At 47.9% G+C, this 14775-nt stretch overlaps 1 protein-coding gene across 6 annotated transcripts in view; it reads right to left on the bottom strand.

The window, feature by feature from the left end:
- Grhl2 (grainyhead like transcription factor 2) overlaps positions 1–14775 on the bottom strand; it is a 136404-nt gene that overhangs the window by 68243 nt on the left and 53386 nt on the right. For all 6 annotated transcript variants that reach the window (XM_087190752.1, XM_004850226.3, XM_004850227.3 and 3 more), the window contains exons 5-7: positions 12963–13018; positions 10010–10166; positions 7421–7532 (exon numbers count right to left, since the gene is read on the bottom strand). In XM_087190752.1, coding sequence (XP_087046878.1) covers positions 7421–7532; positions 10010–10166; positions 12963–13018 — 325 coding nt within the window. The remainder of the gene's footprint in view (positions 1–7420; positions 7533–10009; positions 10167–12962; positions 13019–14775) is intronic.

Below are 14775 nucleotides of genomic sequence, written 5' to 3'. Positions count from 1 at the left end.
ATTTGTTTGCTTCAGGCAAACATTAATAATTTCTAGTTAAGTTTGAAAAGAGAAACTTCCCCTGGTTTATGAGTATACGTATTATGTTTCTATGCTAGCAATCAGATCTCAGAGTTGCCTCTTTTATCAAAAGCTCCATTGTGTGATAAAGCAATATTGAAGCATGAGAAATTAAAGTACCAAAAGCACATTTATCCCCAAGCATCCAGGGAAATACTACCAAACATGAGTCTCTCCACATAAAGGAGACAGTCCGAGCCCCGGCTGGTGTCCCAGGGACAGACACAGACCTGCGCACCCTACCTGTCATCTACTCACAGACCTGCCCAAGGTGGCTGCCCACCAACTGCCCACACTGCATCAGACTCGCTACCAGGCGCTGAGTATACAAAGATTACAAAGAAATTCTCCATCCATTCCCAAAAGCCCAGCATCCGGTGGAAGCAGAGGAGGACACTGATGAACACTGAACAAGGTCACGTGCTACTGACCCGCTATAAACCCAAGCCCTAGAGAAGCAGCTGGCTCTACCCAGGGAGAGGGGACAGAGCAGCAAGGTCTCAGGAGTGAGATGTCTTCCGGGGGAAGGGGAAGTGGGGAGAGGACCACCCTGGACCAGGAGAGATCAAAGGCGAGGTCAGGAGCAGCCGGGCAAAGCAGGGAAGGGTAAAACAACCCTACAGATGCGGCACTGAGACATTTAACACAGGCTCGGTGCACAGGACGAGTCGTGAGCGATAGTTCAGGACGGGGCAGCAGTGCAGGAAAGAGACAGACCCAGCAGGGCGTGAGAAGAGACTGCAGGGATCCAGGCCCGCAGCTGGGGAGGCTCCAGGCCGCAGGAGGTTGGCAAACACTGGCCCTGACCTTGGCCCTTCCCTGGAGGAAAGTAGGGCAGCTAGGCCCTCCTAGTGACTCCCAAGGCGGGAGAGCAGTCTCCCCACGACAGTATGCATTTCTGGGATTTGCACCAAGACGGATGCAATAAACAACCCACAGTGGCGCAATTATTGAAAATTTATTTTCTGCCTGAGCAAGTATTAAACTTAAAAGAGCACTTGATTTGACAATGTTTTAAAACACTGAACTCGCATATCCTACCACACTTTCACCACATAAATGTTTCCTAACCAAAGTTGAAGATGCAAAGGGATTTTCAGTGTCTCCACAGACAGACAGCATCTTACACTGCATGCGACTGTGAGCACAGGCAGAGCAGCAGCAGGGCACCCGGGGCCGGCACACCCAGCCCTGTGGGGCAGGGGCACAGCTCCCTGGATGGGCTCCGACCCCAGGCCTGCTCTCACCAGCTCTCGGGTTTATTGTGAAAGGTCAGGGTTCACAAGAGGTTTCATTTGGTGTTGTTTTGATCAGAGGTGCTTTTCCTGTCTCTTTAGAAATGAGGAAACAGCCTCGTTGCATTAACTGGAGTTGTTCCTAAAGCTATTTTCCAGAGAGACAGCAAGCTATGGAACTCTGGGGCTGGGATGGCACCTGCAGAGCTAAGCTAAATAGGGAGGAAGGGACGGCAAAGAGGATGTTGGTCACTGGGTGCTCGTGATACCTGCCTAGGCCTGTGTGGATTCGAACTCTTGACCCTCCAGCTACCCAACCTCTGAAATGGTGGAGCTGTCTCTTCCTTACAGCTTGTCCACTCTTTGCTCCCGGCTCCCACCTTGCTCAGGGGCAGAGTAGCCCAGGACTGGCTACCAAAAGTGCAAGAAGGCCCCTTCCTAAGGCCAACCTGTCCAGGACACGGAGAGAAGGTGTCGCTGAACTGAGTCACATTCCTCACTGCAAGTGGAGCAGGACTGCAGACCGGAAGGACCTCCCACAGCCAAGTGGCATCGGTCACAGAGGCCCGCTGAGCTCTACGTTTGAGTCCTTCAGAAGGCTTCCTTCGGCCTTCAAAGAGAACCTGGAGAATTAAACCTGCAGAAATGTTTTGATGTTGCTGGAATTTATGTTTTCATGGGAAGCACTGCCTTAATACAAAACTATTATTGACCGAGCACGAATTGAAAATGATTCTTAAGAAATTAAACTTGTATTAGGGCGCAGACACAACCCTATAATGAATGACACGCTAATAACGGAAAATGCAGCATAATTATCAGCTAAGTACCACAGAAAATTATAGGATTAATATTAACAATATAACTAATATATCCTGTTACAGAAAAGATTACTGTGAGCCAAATTAAAGCCAGAGATTGAACAAAGGGCCTACGGTTGGTTTCACAATTACCTACCAAATTTTATCAGTGATGGCTACTTCGGCTCTGACTGTAGAGTGTGGGGCTTGTGTGACAGGCCGAGCAATCCGTTCCATTCCATCCCAACCCATACGGCCTGTACCGAAAAGGCCCAACTGTGACTCACATTACCCTGGAACGTCTGCTCCATAAAGTAGGGAGGAAAACCCTAACTGTGTCCAGAGAGAGAAGTCCGTACGTATAAAGGTATGCCAAGCCGACTGTGGCCGTTTCCAGCTTTCACCCTAGGAAGTTCACATTAGCTGTGGAGTCGCTCCTAACTTGGCTTCCCTGTTGGAAAGGCAGCAAACAGCCAGGTGTGCCTTCCCTCGAGAAGGTGCTGGAACTGTTCGCTGTTTGAAGAGATCTGACACGTAGTCAAGTTCACTGTGTGGCCTATGACTCATTCGAAGTATTTTCACCTGCTTACTCTCTGCACAGAGCTGGATGCTGGGGAAGTGCCCCCTGCTCTGCGTGTGGTCAGTGCCCTAAACCAACGTGTGCCAGCCGAGCCCAGTGCCTGGCCCAGCTCCACACCCTGAGCCCTGGCTGCCCTGCTCCTCCTGCCCCTCCTACCCAGCTAGCAAAGCCACACTTCCCTCTCGGGGCCGTCTTCTCCCTACCCCCACACCTGGTCACTGGCGTGGTTTGTGTTTCCCTTGCAGTCCATGTCTCTTCACCCGGCAGTCACTGGTGTCCCCACTGCCGGTCCAGCCCTCCTCCACCTGGCCCAGAATTCCCTCTCTACAGACAGCTCTCAGCCCATCACAGGTCCGCAGAGTTCACCCACAGCCTATGAAATCAAGGCCTGCAACTCATTAAAGAGAACTCTCGCTTCACCACTGCATCCACTTGCCTATGACTGCTCACCTTCTCCACCATCTGTCCTCACAGAGTGCCAGGAGCACTGGTGTGCCGATGTCACCCGGCCACCAGGACAAGCGGCATTTGACTAGTTTTCTTTATGGGTCCCTGAACCTCTAAAATCCACTGCGCTCAGTGGATTGGCTGAAAGCAAAGCACACATGTTGAACGTCAGCAAGAAGGCACAGACATGCACACACGTCCTGGATGATCTCCCTGGCAAACCCCCAAACAAGACACGGTGGAGCCAAGACAGCGTCAGAGCGGCAGACAGTCCCAGACGCTGAGCTCAGGGACCTCATGGTGATGTCCTTCAAAAAAGTGTGGTGGTGGCTGTCTGCAGAGGGACAGCTCTGAGGTTTGTCACCAGGACTCACCTGGCAAGAGTCCACAGGCCTCTAGCACCAGGGCCTACAGGTGTGAGGGCCACTGACTGCTTGCCGGGCCCAGCCAGCCTCCAGGGACCTGAGGGCTTCAGGCTGTGCTGCACAGAGACAGATACAGGGTTTCTTCCGGTCCGGGCTTCACAGCCCTGCACTCAGAGCCCCAAGATCCTGTGTAAGAAGCGAGGCTGTCCAGTCTCTCCTGGGGGACTTCCTTCCCTCCCTCTACTCTGCCTGTGCACCCGCAGGCAGAGGTCGCACCCTTCCACCTTCACTAATGGTTTTATTAGGCTTCGTGAAGTAGTTTTCCAACCTCATTTTGGTTTTCTTGGTCTTGATCGCTTTGCTGAGCATGTGCAATTCCTCAGCTTATATACCCTCTCCACCTTTCTGTGCCCTTGGTATCCTCCCAGAAATAGCTTCTCTGGGAAGTGCTCCTGTACTGCTGCCTGTTGCCTGACAGTCACTGTCCGCCTTCCCACCTCCAGACTCCAGCCCTGCCTTGGCCCATTTTAATCACCAGTGCTGAACAACAGGTCTGGCACACAGAAGGTGCTCGATAAATGTTTGCAGAATGAATTGTGCACTTCTTCAAACTGGCATTAACAAATACGGGATCACTGCTAACTCCGTGTCTCAATACAATGGGGCTTTTACGCTCAGAGACCATCAAATTACAAATATAACTGAAGTGGCTTTTCCACACAGGGGGCGTAACTGACTCAGGAATGCTCCTTGGGCTGGAGAACGTGAACTTATTTATGACCTTGAGTAACTGCGATGATTCAAGGAGCTTACAAGAAATAACTTGGTGAGACTCGGAGAACTTTGCTCCTATGTTTTGAAAAGCAGCAGAATCCTTCTGGGCCTGGCTTTGTTTTGCTTATAGCAAGGCAGAGCTAATTGCTAAGGTTTCCTTCCATAGCCCAAGTACTTGATGACCTAATGCCCAAGAGCCACGCATCCGAACTGACTTTTGAAACTTCCGCCCACTCCCAGTCCACCACCCAGACTGCCAGACAGCGAGGACGCAAGGACGTCCCTGCAGGTCAGCTGCCGAATGTCCACAGCCCTGGGGGTCACTAGGGCCTGGTTGTATCCAGAGATGGCTGGGGCTGAGACACAAAGGTGACACCCGGAAGAGAGGGGAGCAGACTCTGGAATTCGTGGGTTTGTGTCCCCCCTACACCACCTAGTGAGTGTGGGACCCTGGGGAGAATTCCCACCCACACCACATCAGCTTTTAAACACCACAGCGGACATGGTGAGGATGGCGGAGGCCACCAGTGTGTGAGGCACGCAGCAGCCGGAACACGAGGCCGGCACCGCCCAGAAGCTCGATGAAGAAACACTTTCCTCAGGACCACCTCTGCCAGCACAGGGAGCTTCGGGCGCAGGGAAGGTCTCTTGTGGGGACAGTGTCCTAGGCAGAGGCAGCCTCCTGGGCCACTGCCCGGGCCCACAGCCTCGCTCTCCCCCAGGGAGCTGCAGCCGGGGCCCAGCAGCCAGCCCCTGGCCAGCACGCGGGGGTGAGGACAGCTGAGCGCCCGGCCCACAGGAGGTGCTTCTGGGTAAGGAGAGACAGGAGTCCACACTCACAAAACTGGGTCATGCCATGATCTCAGGACAGAAGTAAATGGCCCCGCTTCCCATGAAGCTGCTGATGCTTGAAGTCACAGATCTCAAAAGCAAGGCATGCGGGTGTCCACACGTGAGCGTGTGTGTGCATTGCACAAGGGAGAAAAGTCCCAAGGCAGACAGGAGGTGAGAAAGAAGAGAAGTAAATCCAAAGGGCTACAGAGCTGAGAAGCGATCCTGGTCCCAGAGAACTAAAGCCTGTAACAATATCAAAGCTGAATCAACAAGTATGCCATTAAAATGCTTTTATTATTTGCCTTATTTGAACCTCAGCCACATTTCTATTTAATCGCTCTTCTCATTTTCTTGGGCAATAATTATAAGGGTAACTTTTCAAATAAAATAAAATTGTTCCTCTGCTCGGTGCAGACTGGCTACAGGGCAGGTGGAGGCACGACCCCCAAGGCCCTGGTCGCAGTCTGGGTTGGGAAGATGGCTCCTGTCCTAGGGCTTGGACTCATGACTGAGGGCAAGACACTTGAGACGGTGGGTCACTGAGCCTCCCTCGGCCTCACCTCCCTTGTTTTGAGATTAATATGTTCGACTAGTTAATAGGTGTCTGTGTGTGTATCCTTGCGTGTGTGTGATGAGGGCTGCGAGTGAGTAAACCATGTTGTAAGACAGACCAATGACTAGTTTCAGCAGGCTCCACGGTGAGTCCCTAACCTTCACCTGGTCACTAACCAATCTCTACCACGGGTTCAGGGGTCCTAGCAAGGGTGAGGCAGAAGGTCTGGAAGGTCCCTCATTGCATTATGTAAGAAGTAAAAGCAAGCATCCCTTTCAGGGCTCAGTAACACCCAGCACCCAACATGCCGGAAACCTTCCTCTGCCTGCACTCCCTAGGCTGCCTGCACAGTCTCTTGGTCTGGAAAATGGGATAATAAAAACTGTAAATATGAGAAGAGACTTCTCATGCAAGCAGTATGTAGCTGAAGTGTTAAAGATTACTTAAAGCCACATGCATTACTATTTGTGTTTTAAAGTACTGTTGGGAAACTTTGAGATCCATTTTCTGACTTCCTCTACTTCACTCTGTCTCAGGAGACTCACCAATTGCATTTTCCCAAAGCCATGTGCCCTCTGGCTTCAGGTTAAATTTGGGAGCACTGGCAGGGGGCATTTCTCTTCCTCGGCACTGAGAGTGCGTCTGGCAGCCATGCTACTGTGGTCCCGCCTCCTGATGGGAAACTGTCCCTCTGTGGTCCCAGCTCCTGCTGGGCGGCTTCCTGACACCCACGGCTCCTGCCTTTCCTTCTCAGCCCTACAGGTAATAGCGGCATCGCCTCACTGTGCCTCCAGCCTTTCCAACCTGGGCTGTGGACCACTTGGCATAGCTCTGCCTTCCTGTCTGGACCCTGAGCAAGGGCACTGTCCAAGGGCTGCGGGCTCCCAAGAGCAGACATTGTGTGGGAGGGCACAGGCTCCTTTACTCATTCTCCTCTGCTGCCCGGGAAGGGCTCTTGGATGGCCATCTGCTTGACCGTCTAGTTCTGCTTACACTAGGTGTGTGTGGGAGTGGAAGGACCACTGGATGGGGAGAACTAGAGACTCGATCTCCCTGGTAGTAATGTGACCTTTGCCAAGCACCTGGAGCCACATGGGCTTGAGTTGTTTGTGTCAAGGGGGCCAAGAGTGCACCTGACCTGCTGACTACTTACCTGGCTCCAATGGGGAAGGCGTGGACCCCAGCACTGTGGCACACCTGATGTGCCACTGCTACCATGAGACACAGTCAATGTGATGGAGGGGAAGATGCTTTGTTCTCAGCTTAGCCCTGCTTTGATGTCTCAGGCTGATCTGTGATAAACGTACTGACATCCAAAATGTGCATAACTCAGTCTACGCTGTGGATCCTCATTGTGCCCATGGTGTGGGGCTCCCCTTGGCATCACAACATTTCGGGGTACCAGAGCCCTCAAGTGGGAGGGCCCCATTGTGACTGTGATGGATGTGCTCCACTGTCAACCGGACTGGTGTGGGAGCTGCCAAAGCACACTTCTAAAGTACACTTCTGGATGTGCCTGGGTGGGTCCCAGGACCGTGACCTTGGGTCCACATCTGGTCCTGGCCCCTTCCTCTCTGGAAATGTTTCCCTCTCTGCTTCCCAGGCAACATGAATTGAGTATCTTTATTCCTCCATACCCTTCAGCCATGATGTTCCTTCCTTGGACCCTGAGTCTCCTGAACCATAAGCCAAATTAAACTTCTACTCTTTTAAATTGTAGGTGTTGGGTATTTTGTCCAGCAATGGGAAAGCCAATACAACGATAAACTCACCAATGTCAAGGACCCTCTGCTTGGCTGTATGCTGCCGGGAGTGCCAGTACTTCCAGTATTTCAGCTGCTCGTCTCGGTTTTTGTCCTCACTGAAGACCACCATCACCACGCTCTGCAGAGGGGAGAACAGGGATGTTTATTCTCTGCCAAGAGCTTCTGTGGTCAGATGGTTCTGGAAGTTCTTCTGCAGCCAAATTCTCTAATGTGGCTTTTCTCGCTTAAAGAAAGCCCAGATGAGCTCAGCTATATGGCTGTCTTTGTTTTAAAGTGTGGGGATACTATTGAGAATGGAGTGGAGATAATTCGGAAATGAAAACAGCACAGAGAAAAAAAATCCTGTATCAGTTTTACGAGGAGATAAACACTCAGATGAACCAGTTGCCCCAAATTAACTGTTTTGTAAAGTTAACCAAAACATCAAAAAAAAATCCTTTTCATGTTGAAAATAACATGTTTTTGAAATTTTATGTCCTTAAACAAAGAATTTAGCACCATTTGTAAAAAAGCAAACATCTGCTCTGGGCCTAATGAAGAGCCTGGGGCTAGAATAGGGGTAATGAGAGGAATGCTAAGGAAATGAGGGAAATGGTAAAAGATGAATTCAGATTGATGAACAAAGATTTAAACTACAGATATTTCACATACCAAAAAAGTACGAGGGCAACTACGTTATCTATTTAAATATAATGTGGATATAAAAATGAACTTGAAAAACTAATTGTTTTGGAAAATAAGAATCCACAACCTCTTTGATTCTAAATTGCCAACAGCTTCATTAAACTAAATACACGTAAATTCAGTGTCATTTAAGAAAGGGAGGCAGTGTCAAAAGGAAGCAAAGAAGTTGGTAGTGACAGCACCAGGAATACGGCTCCTCGAATTCCAACACTTTCTGACCATCCCGCAAGAAGACCTCATCCACTGTCATTCCTGAAGACTTCTCCCGCTATAGCAATTTCACACATGTAGTCATTTACTTATTTAGCTCCACAGCCAGTGGCAACGTCTTCCCATTGATTCTGAGCTCAACAAGGGACAAGGTCCCCTGTTCAGCAGAGTGGGCCCGGAGTATAAGGAATAATAGCAACTTCATGCTGGTGGCTGGCTGTCGATTCAAAACCTGGCTCCTTCCTAATTGACATGTGTACACTTTTTATACAAGATAACAGATGGTAGTTAGAAAAGTGACTGTAGCAAAGTGTGTCCATGTTACTGGAATGCAGAGGCAGCAGGTCTCCAAAGACATGGGTTAGTGGCAAAGAAGGGAGCCAGCTTCTGCTGCTGGGGCTTCCAGCTCAGCCACTCTTCCCTCTTCTCTTCTCTCACCCACTGTCTCAAACCTTCCACTCGTATGTAAACATATGCCAAGTGGCTTGTGTTTATTTCTACCCTAAATAAAAATAACACCTTTTTTTAATTTAAGAGAGTTGGGTTCAGGAGTCTGATGGGCTGGAACACATCCCAGGTTCCTATAAGGTTGACCACTTGCTAGCTTCTGAAAACCCAAGTTTCCTTATCAGTAACATCATAATAACGCAGTGCCTTTTACATGGGGCTGTTGCTCGCTGCAGTTAACTGAGCTAGGCAGAGTCTGACACAGTGCCTGGCACACTGCAGGACTCGCTAAGCATGGGTTGTTATGCTGTAAACCCTCACAGTGTCACAGTATACCCTCTGCTGCGGGTTCCACCATGGGCTTGGAACTAATTCTGAGTCACAGCCAACCAGCCCCTCCCAAGCCACAGCGGCTCAGGCTCCAGCAGGACCTTGGCCCCCTGTGGTGTAAGCTGGGGCTGTGCTGCGCTCCAACTCGCCACAGTGCCCCACACCACACGTTCCACAGGGCTCGGAGGGAAGCAGCCAGGGAGAAGTAAGGCAGGCTGGGTGCCATGGCTATGGCAGCAGGAAGCATTTTATAACGGGCCAGGAAGGGCCTCTACAATGGACCGGGAAAATCCTTCAAACTCTTCTCAGAGCTGGGCTAGGATTTTCCTTCTCAGCAGAGGGATCACGAATGCCCGCCCTCCTCGGCAGCAGCGAGCAGGTCAGAAACTGGCAGGCTTCCAGACCGTGAGCTCAGCTCCAGTTCCATTTCCCACCAACAGGAATGATGCCTGCAAGTGACTCCCAGTGGGGACCACACCTCATCCCGAGCCCCGAGTATGGCCTGGGCTACAGAAAACTAAACGAAGCTGCAAAAGGACAGGCTCAGAACAGGTGGCTTTCTCCTTTACACAGAGCAAGGGCTCCCTCTCACCCACAACATGGCCCGATGTCCAGCTGTTTGTGGGAAAAATTAAGATCAGTTGAAATCAACAACTGTGCAGCAGGGAGGTGGTGAATGGAGCCAGGAAAATTCCTTGGGCCCAGTCAGAAGGCACGCTCAACCACGCTGCTGCCCTGGGGTTTATTGGTTACCGATTAATGTGATAAACTACAAGCCAGTACTTCGTCTTGTTCCAAACTCTCGGACATTTGTTCTGGAGTTATTTATTTTGGAATTTTCTCCCATGCCATTCCACAAGGCTGTGAGGTAGCAATTCCATGCATCCGATCCTGGGCTACTTTATCCTTCGAATGCAGCCGTACCCTGACTTTGCTGATGGGATGTCGGAAGCACTTATTGTCCCCGGTCTCGCTGAGTGTGATGGCATAGAACTGTCCTTTGTTGAGGTAGGTCATGGGGCCCTCCCCCTGCTTCTGGCGGAGGGATTTGGTGGCTTCCAGGGTGTACTGAAATGTGCCACTGTGAACAGAAAACAAACAGTGGTCAGAGTCACGTGCGTGGACATCTCTGCCTTCCTGACCTGTCACATCAATAGCATTTTGTATGAATATTAACCAATGTTTACTATATTTTAGAGACACAACACAGCATATGGCAAAAGAGATGAGGCCAGACCAAAGGTCATCGCTACTACAATGCATACAACATTTCTAATAGTGGCCCATAAACCAGATGGTTCAGAAGGGGAGAAAGTCCACGATGCGTGTGGCCGTGTGTGGTTTGAGCAGAGCACACTGGCAGGTCTCAGCGGTACTCGAGTGCAGCCTGAAGCTTACAAACTGATAACCTCTGCCAGATGTGAGTGCTTCTGTCCAGCCTGGGACACCTAACTTTCTTTTCTTCTTCTTCAATTTTTATTCATGATAGCTAACTACCTTTTTATCAAGATGTTGCAGATACCCATATCTCAATTAAAAATATTTCAGAATGTGAAAAACCAAAACTACATTCACTACCGAGAATCTAGTTCCCTAACGGGAGAGCTGTTTTTGTTTGTCCACTTGGTTTTGTCTTTTGTGTCTGGTTTTTATGCCTGCAGAAGAACTCAAGACACATCTGCTGTAAATCAAGGGGGTTGCAAATGATGGTTAGGGATTCAAAGCCAGCTCACTGGCTGTTTTTGTAAATAAAGTTTTATTGGCACAAAGCTTCAGTCCTTTGTGTATGTACTGGATGTGACTGCTTCTGTGCTATAACAGCAGGGTTTGGTGGTTGTCATAGAGACTACAGGCTGCTAAATCTAAAATGCTCACTGTAGCTCATTACAGGACAAGTTTATAGTCTTGCTCAAAATAGTTTCCCTAGCATTTAAAAAATATGACATGATTCACGAAACAGAAACACTGAATATTCCCAACCTTGAATATTAACTGTTTAAAATGAACACAATAGGCATGAGCCACAGTCTTGTTTTGCTTAATACATCTGTTCAAAAAAAACTTATTTCTATGGATATGGTCAAAACACATTATGCACATTGAAGCCAAAAAAGAAAAAGAAAATGTGCAGATGGGGGAGGGCAGGCCAAGGGGATGAAGAGGGATGCGGAGGATCCAAGTATGTTATGTGAACCCACAAATCTTCCAAAGTGAAACCCATTAGTCTGTAAAACCAACATGCACTTCTGAAATATGTTAAAGAACAAAAATCTTATTCTGACACAGTGCAGGCTGGCCGTGGGAGACCCCATAAGGAGCACTGTACTTTCTGACCCGTCAGACCCCCACCTTTCAGCTCTTCAGTCTGTCACCCTCAGAAGGCTAGGAGCAAAGACTGCTCAATGCTTTGTCTCTTAAAACAGCCTATTTATGGGATGAGGGGCTCCACTTTCCCCATCAGGCCTTCTGTAAGGTTTTATAATAAGAAATCATTCTGAGGGACAAACTATTTCTCATGCATGATAAAAATCTGAGGTGTAAGCTGGTAAACTAAGCAAATTCCACAAACAGCGTCTTAGAAGAAGATGGGAAATGATTCACAACTGGACAAATTCTGGTGTCATTTTGCCAAAAAAAAAAAAAAAAAAAAAAAAAAAAAGCAATTGTGTTGTGTAGTCCTGCTGAATGATGAAATTTTACATCAGGGCAGGATATTAAGAGTCACCTAGAGGGCCGGGGATTTAGCTCAGTGGTTCTGCCGCCTGCCTTGCAAGCACAAGGACCCGAGTTCGATCTCCGGTACCAAAAAAAAAAGAATCACCTAGACCAGTAGCTTGCACTTCATCTACACCAAGGCCAAAATGTGAAGGAAGCTGGGAACACTTTTCTCAGGAATGGGCACACAAGATGCTTCTGTTTGTGGGACTGCCACGTCCCCTAAGCCTGCACAGCCTGGCCTGAGAGGCCAGGGGTCTCCCCGCCTGCCCGCCCTCGTGTAGCCTCAGGACGTGTGAGAGCTCTGCTCATCCTCAGTGCATGGGCAGGGAGAAGCTGAGAAGCTGCCTGTGATGGGTGGGGCCCGCTGCTCCCGACCACCCACAGTGGGTCACGTTATGCCCTGGAACTGTGACACGGAGCATTCTCACATTTTATTTCATCTTATTTTTGTAGTAGAAACTTCTTTTTTTCATGTTTTAAATTTATTCACCCATGTTTGCCGTCATAACTTTTACATTCCTTGTGTGGAGTTGGCATCTGCACATAATGCATCTCAATTCCTTTTGCATCCCCTCCCTTCCCCTCTGTGGTCCCTCCCTCCCCCTCTGTGGTCCCTCCCTCCATCTCTTGAACCTCTGCCATTTGAGAAAGATCTCTCTTCCTACTTCCTATTATCTATATTTTATTTTGCTCTTTATTTATACCTTGGGTTTCTCATGTAAGAGAAACCATGTAATACCCAAGCTTGTGTGTCTGATTTATTTTATTTAACATTATGGCCTCAAGGTGCATCCATTTTCCTACAAATGACTCAAGTGTGCCCTTCTTTATAGCAGAGTAGTGCTCCACTGTGTGTAAATACCACATATTCTAGGGCTAGAGATTTAGCTCAGTGGTTTCACCACCTGCTGCGCAAGCGCAAGGACCTGAGTTCAATCCCCGGTACCAAAAATAAAAAAAATAATAATCACATACTCTTTTATTCCCACATTTTAGAAGGCGTAGAAGTTCATTTGCACAGAGAAAAGAATTGAAGGCAAAGGAAATCGGATTTTCCTAATGAAAGTCCACAAAGAGAAAAGGAAATTTAAAAAGTTTAAAAGTCTAACTTGAGGGCACAAGGATAGAGTTCTCAGTGAAAATGAACCTTGGAACCCACCTTGAGGTCTGCTCGTACATGTACTCCTCAGCCCCAACTGAAGCACTCCGAAATTTCTGCAAGATTCAAGTCATCAAATTAAAACAAATAGGTGGGTCATTATCCCCCCCATAAATATCTTGCTTCGCCCTCTCCTTAATAAGGGAAATTGTGTCTTTTTGGCATTATGTTTTCAACTAATGAAACTCATGCATCACAGAACTCACACATCTGCTCCACCTGAGAACCACACTCAACAAAAGCACCTCCGGGCTTTGTGTGTTATTCACACACCTGCAAGAGTTACCCAAGTCTGGAGGTGCTAGATAGTGATTCTTCAGACATATGAACATCTCTCTATTTTCTGTCATCTCCAACATTTACTTCAAATGTAACAAATTCTGCAACAATTAAAGAGGCCACATGGCACAGCAGAAGCAAGACAGAAGAGTGGGAGAAGCACAGTACATAATGCAAGACTACCAAGAGCAGTGGTGGCAAACCTATTGCATGCGTGCCTCAGCAGACTACTTGCCATCATTAAAAGCTCTACAAGGTTCGCCATCACTGGTTAGGGTCCAGTGCCAGGTCTTCTCCCTGACAGCTATGTGAAATAAAGCAAATGTGAGGTCTTCTCCGTCTGCCACATAGCTACTTACAGTGATTAGAAGGAGTACACAGGTCAACAAAGTACTAGAGAACAGTGACTGATACACATGAACACAATGTATGTTTATTAAATACTAATAGATAGAAGTAACTGAGCATGTTGTAATATTTTAAGAGTAGGTCTTTGGAGGAAAGTCCAAGCTTAGTATCACACAGGAAGTACTTGAGTCCAGAGCCCTTCAGTTGCATATAAAGTACAAACAGGACATACTGCCCTACATCTCAGAACATTTTCAAAAGGAGATGCCCCCAGCCCTCACTCACTCTTGACCCTAAGTGAACAGAGTAGAACACTTGGCTGGACACACACAGAGCTCCTTCCCTTATATCTCTTTCTAAGAAACCACCTTCCTGCCTCTCACAACAGAATATTAACTTCCATTCCTTGTCCAGAATTCCGAGGGCTTATCATGGATTCTATGCACACATTTATGATTCTGCTTATCCACTCTTATTCTTAGGAATCGAGATCTTCCTTCGAAGTTTACCAAGTAAATCCTATGACACAAATCCCTCTGCACAAATATTTCTTCACTGAGTGAATAATCATGATAGAGAATTGCAATTTTTATTTCTTTTACAATCAGTCAATTAGCAGAGCCTCAGTGGACATTTTCTGGGGCTTTACCATCGGCTTTGTACCAGAAGAAATACAGAAATTATAGAAATGGCTCTAGCCTCAGAGAGATAAAAATTGGTGGAGGGACAGAGTAAATTCATATGAAAAGTAACAACAAAATAAACTAAAATATAGCAAAGAACTGTGTGTGAAAGTCTATGTTGAATCATTCACTTATTCATCCATTAATTCATGTGTCCTTATAAGAAAAGCATAGAATATGCAATTCTAGGAAAGGAAGGTAAGCACAATTATAGGGATATTTCATAGTCTCAGAGCTTCTTTCTGACTCCAAAGGAGAACATGTGTTGACTGACAGGACTGAGAGGAAGTACTTTGATGGGAAAAGCCAAGGCAAAGCGGTGGGTATAAAGGTGGTAGGGTCCATGGGGCCAAGGACACAGCCTGGCCTAAGTCTAGGTCTCAGCTGCTCAATGTAGTAGCCACTAATCTTATGCGCTATTTAAGCTTATTCTGATTAGAACCGAATAGTTAAATATTGAATTCCTCAGCCAACTAGCCACATCTCAATACTAAATTGCCATG

The sequence above is a fragment of the Heterocephalus glaber genome, unplaced genomic scaffold (genome assembly GCF_053883595.1).
Source record: "Heterocephalus glaber isolate CG9 unplaced genomic scaffold, H.glaber_assembly_v1.0 deba00001556, whole genome shotgun sequence".
Lineage (NCBI taxonomy): Eukaryota > Metazoa > Chordata > Mammalia > Rodentia > Bathyergidae > Heterocephalus > Heterocephalus glaber.
This window is presented reverse-complemented; position numbering and strand designations above follow the sequence as displayed.